The sequence below is a fragment of the Danio aesculapii genome, chromosome 22 (genome assembly GCF_903798145.1).
Source record: "Danio aesculapii chromosome 22, fDanAes4.1, whole genome shotgun sequence".
Classification (NCBI taxonomy): Eukaryota; Metazoa; Chordata; class Actinopteri; order Cypriniformes; family Danionidae; genus Danio; species Danio aesculapii.
Window position 1 is genome coordinate 9,699,729 of NC_079456.1, and position 9,042 is coordinate 9,708,770.

Below are 9,042 nucleotides of genomic sequence, written 5' to 3' on the forward strand. Positions count from 1 at the left end.
GACGTCGACCTCACAACAGCAGCAGCCACGCCCAATGAAACTGTCTATAGGCCTGTTTTTTGATTTACAACATTCACATGACGGTTTTTAATTATTGAGAGTATTAAAATTATATAGGCCTAATGTTTGACGTTTTGAGCGTCACTGAACCCATTATAATTTTATTTTGCGAAATGGTTGCAGTTAAATAATTTTGCAGTGGAAAATTAAAGAATCTTCTAAAGTCACAGTCTCTATCACTGTTTTTCTTTATCGTTATATATATTCATGCATTTAGTCATTTCTTACATAGTTTAAAATAATAACATATATAATCACCCCCCCCCCCCAGCACAATTGGACCCTAAATGAGTAAACGTACACTCAAATAACCCATCAACCTCAGATTCCAACATTTTCAAACTCTCTCGATATTGTTTTAGCCAACGTTGCATAATTACAAGAAAAACTGTCTGAGATTCACAAGTAAAGGTCATGTTTCCACCATAAAGAGTGTTATTGTACTGTGTGTATGTATGTGGCTATAGTGTACAGTGCTATACTGAAGATCTACTATTCTATTTTCAATGAGTCTATTGTACAGTGACTGCCAGCTCTATTTCACGGAGGAGTCTGACTCCAACACTAGCTCATTTACTTCTTTCAAGAACTTAAACGTTTTTAAAATAGGCTAACAATTTTCACACACATTTTATACCGGATCTTTTCATTTAAAGTTAAATAAATAAATCAATATTAATATATAATAACAAATACATATAAATGTTATACTGAAAATGTACTACATAAAATAAGGTTACAAAAAACACCTTGCAGCAACGCAGATACATCACTCAAATACTGTTAATATTATTCATAATAATCTTTTATTAAATTACATTTTCATTATTAAACTACAGTTATTGTCATTAAAACCATAAATAAATTTATAAATAACAAGAATTTGAGATTTGAGGTTTGTAATTGTTCTCAACGGTTAATCTTGCCCATTTCCTAAAGTTATACACTGTAAAACCCAAAGGCCAACTTTATTAAATAAAATGTAGTGCAGTTAACTTAAAATTGACTAAAGTTAATTCTACTCATTTGAAAAGAGTTTTGAACTCAGTGTTGAAGGTAATGAGTTGATTAAATACCTCATTACTTAACTTAAATTACTCAACTTAAATGAAGTAAGTTCACAGTACTCTTATGGATTAGTTTAACTCAAATGCTTTGTAGCACTCAGTTTCCTCAATGGTTTGAGTTGCCTTACCTCATTGGGTTTTACAGAACTCAGTTGGTTTGAGTTCTCTTCATTTATTGGCTTTTACTGTGCTCAAATTGCTTCATTTACTCAAATGGATTAAGTTCACAGTACTCATTAGGATTAGTTTTTTAACTCAAATGCTTTGTAGCAGTCGGTTTCCTCAAACGGTTGAGTTGCCTTAACTTTTTGGGTTTTACAGTGTAATTTTAATTTAGAAACAATATCTGTATGCAACTATGAAATTTCTTCACCATATTAAAGTATGTATAAAGCACAAGTGGTCAAATTTTCTGGTTAAGGATGTGTGTGGATAGATATCATCTATTTTTGTTATGTTCAGAGGCGTAGAAACTTTCACACTGACTAAACACTTGACACTTTAAAGGACAGTGAGTCACAACTTTCCACATTCGGAACTGTCAGACTTTTGACTGTCAGAAAAAAACCCCCACAAATTTTTTATTAATTTAAAATTATTTAAAAACATCTTAAATTTCTAAAATCTAACTGTAATACACCATGGTGCACTGATATTCAGTGTTCCGTAGCTTTTGCAAGGCAGTATCATAGTGCAACTAATACTTTAAGCAATAGCCTACAGATTCTCTATAGGGGCCCCATTTCACTTCTTGTTTTCTCAGAAGCTACATCCTGTATTGTGCAGAAAACAGCCTGCATTGCAAGACACATTTTGACCTGGTGTGAACTGGCCTTCCATCTTCCTTAACCATTAAAAAGATCAACAGAATACATCACCCAGTTAAAACCATGAACTATTTTAGAATCATCTTTTTTTATTAGCAATTAGCAGATATACTGTATATATATATATATATATATATATATATATATATATATATATATATATATATATAATATATATATATATATATATATATATATATATATGTTATTTGGGGTATATTTGTTTTACATACCCAATAAAGCATTGCTAGAATGCCATCAAAATTAGAAAATGTTGGTGATAAAAGTATGGTCTCACTGATTATGATATCATAATAGACATAAGATTATTATTGACTATGATAACAAAACTTAATTGCCCAAAACTGTCCTCTGGTGTTCAGATGTCGGAATGACTGATTCATTCATGTTTAGAACAACAGACACGCCTACAACTGCAAAAATGACTAATCAGAACGCGGTTCTGTGATCTCGCGTTGTCACCCTATCCCCAACCTACCGAAAACAAGATACAAAATTGGTTTAAACAGCATAACTTACAATAATTCACACAGGATTCAAAGGTTGTAGCATTATTTCGGAAGCTAAAATGCTATTTTGAACAAAACATTCAGGATTTATATCTGAAGTTGCAGATGCGGAAGTGTGAAATTGGCCTATTAGTAGATCTGCAAATTCACGAAAGAATTCAAAACAAGGAGATAATTATTTCAACTAATTTAATAGTTCAAGAATATATGCAACAACATTATTATTCTGTATTACAGATTTTTACAGATCACGTGTCAGTGTTTACTTCAGAATTATTAGCTATTATTATAGCACTACAATGGATTGAAGAAGTTCAACCAGGGCAAGTAGTAATTTGTACAGACTCAATGGCTGCACTTTATAGCTTTCAAAGTGCCAAATCTGAAGCTAGACAAGATCAAGTATTTGAAAATTTACAAAGTTTATTCAGAATTGGGCAGTTAAGAATAATGGCTTCATTTCTCTGGGTGCTGGCACATGTGGGTGTGGATGGGAATGAGGAAGCTGATTTGCTTGCAAAAAAGCTTTAAATAATTTGCAAATAGAAATTAAATTAGCCTTAAGTAAAACAGAATTTAAAAGAATGATCGCAGTTGAAATATATAAGAACAACAGGAGTGGAACAAGGAAACTAAAGGAAGATAACTGTACCAGATTCAGGAATATGTTGGAAATGAGAGGAAAAGGTACGGATATAGGAAGAAAGATGTCATCATCAAAAGATTAAGGATTGGTCATACATCATTAAATTACAGCCTGTATAAAATAGGAAAGCATGAATCAGGGAAGTGTGATAATTGCGGAGAGTTGGAAACAGTTAATCATTTAATTTTAGAATGCCCTGCTTATGAAAGAGAGAGGTCTGAGTTGATACAAGAATTAGGGCAGCTGGAAGGTGAAGTAATTCCTCTGAAAGTCTTGCTAGGAAATGGGCTTAGACAATCAAGAATTCAAGAAATGTTGATGAAATATTTGGGAAATATAGGAATAATGCATATAATTTAGCATTTTAATTTTTCTTTATTTTTATTATAATTTTTATTTATTTATTTTATTATCATTATTATTATTATTATTATTATTATTATTATTATTATTATTATTATTATTATTATTATTATTATTATTATATAGTTATTTAATTTATATAAGTGTTTTCTTTCTACTTCAATTATGCACAACCCACACTCCAGATCAGTAGGTGGCGGTAATGCCCCTATGCGTTGGTTTGCCAAACCGCCATAAAACACTAGAAGAAGAAGAAGCGGCTTCTCACAAAAGTTGTCAAGCGACTATTTTCGTTTTGGAGCATCAAACGACTGGTTAGAAATATTTGTTCGTTTTGAACGTTTCACTAATTGTTGTTTTAATAGGTGAGCTCTTTTTACAAGTGAAGACATGCATTCAGCCCACCAAGAAGAACAGAAATGTATAAAGATAGAGTTTATTGAAGATTACAGTGAGAACAGGAGTGATCCAGAACCTTTCAGAATCAAACATGAAGATACTGAAGCACAAAGAGGTTGGTGAATATTATTTATTCCCTATTAATGATGCTATATAAGAGGACAATTATTAAACGTTAAACAGTTCTTTAGATTTAATGGGTGCAATGTGTTTGAAAGATCTACTCATGAATCATGATAAGTAAATGCTAATTTGACTCACAAAGTCGCTCATTACAAATATAATTTGTGGTTTATTAAAAGGTTGAAAAATGTTGTAAAGAAAGCAACAGATTATATTGATGGCAGCCTAGCTGAATGGTGGCTTGCTGGAGTGTTAGTAGTAATTGAAGTATTTGTTACATTATTATTTCCTTTTATTAATGAACAACAGTAAATGCGTGTTAGTGTTTATTAATATAATATTGACTCTCCATGGGATCTAAAATAATATAGGAATTTACCTTATTTATATATATATATATATATATATATATATATTATATATATATAATATATATATATATTGACATTCATTCATTCATTTTCCTTTGGCTTAGTCCCTTTAGTCATAATGGGTTGCCACATCAGCGGAATAAATCGCCAACTATTCCAGCACATGTTTTACACAGCGGATGCCATTCCAGCTGCAACCCAGTACGGGGAAACATCCATACACACTTATTCACACACACTCATACACTACGGCCAATTTAGTTTATTCATTTCACCTATAGTGCATGTATTGGAATTGTGGGGGAAACCGGAGCACCCGGAGGAAACTCACACTAACGCGGGAGAACATGAAAACTCCACACAGAAATGCCAACAGGATCAGCTGGGCTTTGAACCAGCAACCTTCTTGCTCTGAGGCGACAGTGCTAACCATTGAGCCACTGTAAGCCAATTTTTTTATTTCATTTTTTGTTCAATGTAGAGAGAATATGGCATTTGATTATATTTTAAACATCCCCAAATCTCCACACCCAGGTAGACTTGTTCTATAATGACAGAAGTTAAAACATTGCTGTGAAAAACAAGAGTAGAAGTAAAAAAAAAACTATTACATCATAAGATACATGAAGTCCATATAAACAAAGCTGTACATCACAAGGTAGAAACAAAAGATCTGACAATATCAAAAGTTATAATCCAGCACTTGACAGTTTTTGACTGAGCTCCAGTAGTATGCGAATAGTATGCGCACTATTGAAAGTTGCATACAAATGACATCCAGCAAAGACAGGCCCTGTTAGCTGCATTTCCACTGTTGGGCCAGTGCAAGCCAAGGTTTTTATCGGACTGGCCTGCGCCAATAGCCTGGGAGCGTGAGCAGAGGCCGAAATCATGTCACGTTTCCACTGTTGGAAACCCAGCTCTCAGAATGTCTCCTAAATCAAACGTCACACAACCCACCCAGTTCAGCAGGAAAAAGAAAGTCAAATCAGAATCAGGCAGATAAAGCCCACCATTATTATCACCATGAAACGATTAAAATAGAGAAAACTGAAACAAGTGAATTACACGTTACTGTACAGCATTACATTATGTCTATACGCATAGGCACATTTTATGCACAAACGCACCTTTTAAACTTGACAAAAACTCTCGACAACTGAAAGTTACTGTCTGCTGTCTTTTAATGTGGTGTATAGATTATTTTGCATTGGTGAAACATCAAAAAGGACACAGCAAAGAAACATGACTTAAATAAAAAGTAATTAATTCATTTTCTTTTCAGATTTGTCCCTTTATTAATTTGGGGTCGCCACAGTGGACTGAACCGCTAACTTCTCCATCATATGTTTTACACAGTAGATGCCCTTCCAGCTGCAACCCATCACTGGGAAACACCCAAACACTCTCGTTTACACATAAACTACGGACAATTTAGCTTACCCAATTCACCTGTACCACATGTCTTTGGACTTGTTGGGGAGACTGGTAAATTAAAACTACTTTATTATTTTATGCAACACCCTTAAACTTATTAGGGAAACATAAGGGCGATCTTAAGCTAAAGAGCCTTAGCCTAGTAGGTGGTTTATGGAATATCTTAAACAGACCAGTAGCTATGTTTGTTCTTTCCCCAATTTATTTATTTTTTGGCGCATGTTCTCGTGGGCGATTGGAAAACTAGTTTAATGGTGGCATCCCATCTTTACCAAACTCTGGCAAACTCCTCTGCTTTCACTTCGCCCGGAAGTTGCAGCTGGCTCACTTTGCCCTAAGGCATTCGGCAAGCTGAAATAGGCATGCCGCTGGCCCCGAGGAAGCCCTGCTTTCGCCCAATTAGGCCTCGGAAGTGACTGTGGAAACGTGACTGGCCATGGCTCGCTCACTTTAGGCGTGACCAAGCAGCAACCTCCCGTTCTCCCTTGTGAAACAAATACGGAAGTAACTGAAACTGCAATTCATCAAAATTCCGCTAGTCCTGGCTCCATAATAGAGCGAATTTCTATTGACCCCACTGTTAAAATGACCAACTTTACAACAGAAAAAAGGGTGTTTAGAGCCTGATACAAAGAACGATTTTGGTTCATAAAGCTAATATTACCCTTCCTGACAACTGTGAGGGGGTGAATTTTTTTATAAATCATCCGTTTTTCCTTATATTAGGTTATATTAAGTCTGCATAAATAAGGGCGTGGCCACTTGAGTGACAGCTAGGTCTCGCTGGTCCCCGTCACTTCACCTCAGCTGATTCCGGCTAATTAGCCACTGAACTCGGCATATACATTGTATTTTGTTTTGTTTTTTGGGGCACGCGTCAGTGGCTATTGATATCTACTCATTGTATGAGGCGGGATGTTTACACATTTATTCAATGATTTGATTAATTTACTTAAAATAAACCTTTTTTGATGACAAAGTGGCTCAGTGGTTAACACTGTCGCCTCACAGCAAGAAGGTCGCTAGTTCAAGTCCCGGCTGGGTCAGTTGGCATTTCTGTGTGGGGTTTGTATGTCCTCCCCTTGTTAGCGTGGGTTTCTTCCGGGTGCTCCGGTTTCTCCCACTGTCCAAACACGTGCGCTATAGGTGAATAAACTAAATTGAGTATGACTGTTTATGAATGTTTTCCAGTACTGGGTTGCAGCTGGAAGGGCATCCGCTGTGTAAAACACATGCTGGATAAGTTGACAGTTCATTCCACTGTAGCGACCCCTGATGAATAAAGGGACTAAGTTGAAGAAAAATGAATGAATAAAATCTTTTTACTTTCACTTTAGACTTGATGGAAAAAAGTGAAGAACTGAATGAAGAGGAGGAGAAACATCATGTCAAAACTGAAGAACCCCTTTTGAGTTGCTCTCAGAGCAAAAGTGAATTTCCAGAGAGACAAACAGCCAACAAAAAAATCACTTGCTCTCAGTGTGGAAAACAGTTCCCATGCAATCAAACACTTACAAATCACATGAGAACTCACAGCAAAGAGAGTCCACACGCATGTTATCAGTGCGAGAAGAGTTTTACATTAGAAGAAAAGCTTAATGATCACATGAGAAAACACTGTGGGAAAGCGCAACACGTTTGCGATCTGTGTGGGAAGAGTTTCTCATTTAAAGTAAGTCTTAAGCGTCACATGAGCATTCATAGAGGAGAGAAGCACACATGCCTTCAATGTGGGAAGAGTTTCACATTAATCGGACAGCTTAATTATCACATGAAAATACACAGCGAAGAGACTTCATTCTCATGTGAGGAGTGTGGGAAGAGTTTCAGAGGTAAAGGAAATCTTAAACGTCACATGAAGATCCACACGGGAGACAAGCCGTACTCGTGTGCTCAATGTGGGAAGAGCTTCTCATATAAAGCAAGCGTCAACCGGCACATGAGCATTCACAGCGGAGAGAAGCCGTACGCGTGTGATCAATGTGGAGAACGATTCAGAGTAAAAGAAAACTTGAATAACCACGTGAAAATCCACAGCGGAGAGAAGCTGCACTTCTGTGAGCAGTGTGGGAAGAGTTTCAGAATTAATGCGCATCTTAAACGTCACGTAAAGATTCACACAGGAGACAGGCCGTACTCATGTGATCAGTGCGGGAAGAGTTTCTCATATAAAGTAAGTCTCAAACATCACATGAGCCTTCATAAGGAAGAAAAGCCATATGTGTGTGATCAATGCGGGAGGAGTTTCAGACTTAAAGGAAATCTTAAACGTCACACGAAGATCCACAGAGAAGATCAGAGACTTGCATTTAAAGTACATAACAGAGAGAAGCCTTACAAATGTAAAAAGTGCGGGAAGAGTTTCACATATAAAACAAGTTTTAACCACACATGAGTGTTTGTTGTGGAGAGAACTTACACACGTGTGAACAATGTGGAAAACGTTTCACCGTAAAATCCACCCTTATTGATCACATGAAAATCCACAGCGGAGAGAAGCTGCACACGTGTGCTCAATGTGGGAAGAGCTTCACGCAAAAAGGACACCTTACTTACCACATGAAGATCCACTCTGGAGAGAAGCCGCACACTTGTGATCGGTGCGGAAGAGAGTTTCAGACATGCCAACCGGCTTAAATCACATTACATTCTCATTTCTGGAGAAAGACGTGTATAACTGTGATCAGTGCAGCAAGACATTTGCTGGACCGGAAAACCTGAAGATCCACCTGAAAGTTCATGCTAAAAAGAAGCCTCACGTGTGTTTGTGTGGAAAGAGCTTTTCAAGACTGGGAGCTTTAAAGGTACACCAGAAAAGACACGAGAAGTGACTTGAGTGCTTTTAAAGATGTTTATTATAGTTAATGAATTGAAATTGTGCAGGAATTCACACTAAAGAAAGTGTTCATACACTGACTACATTTACATGGACATCAGTAGTCTAATTATTTGCCTTAATTGAAGACATAATATGATTAAGGTGTTTACATGAGTTGTTCTGAGTGTTCATTCATGATATTGTTTTACATCTTATAGGCGAATATTACAGTTGTAAACATTCAGGATGCATGCGCATCGAGGTTGCAGAAAAAAACGGGGAGGGAATGACATCAGAATGCTACAGAGTTTGTTGTTGTATTAGAGATAAGTTATATTGATTATATATTATATATATTATTTACATAATGCTTTCAGCGTATTATAACAGCTTGTCACCCT

The 9,042-nt window shown here is 36.1% G+C and overlaps 1 protein-coding gene across 1 annotated transcript; it reads left to right on the top strand.

Moving 5' to 3' along the window:
* Window positions 1-3,751: 3,751 nt before the first annotated feature.
* Window positions 3,752-8,218, top strand: LOC130216644 (gastrula zinc finger protein XlCGF52.1-like). The gene is made up of 2 exons (XM_056448532.1): window positions 3,752-4,007; window positions 7,161-8,218. Exons 1-2 carry the CDS (start codon window positions 3,884-3,886, stop codon window positions 8,216-8,218), a joined length of 1,182 nt encoding a protein of 393 aa, XP_056304507.1. The 5' UTR covers window positions 3,752-3,883.
* The last annotated feature ends 824 nt before the right edge of the window (window positions 8,219-9,042 follow it).

Coding starts and splice junctions, on each gene's coding strand:
- LOC130216644 (XM_056448532.1), top strand. CDS start 3,884: ATGCATTCAGCCCACCAAGAAGAACAGAAATGTATAAAGATAGAGTTT. Junction 4,008..7,160: donor AGATACTGAAGCACAAAGAG/GTTGGTGAATAT, acceptor CTTTCACTTTAG/ACTTGATGGAAAAAAGTGAA.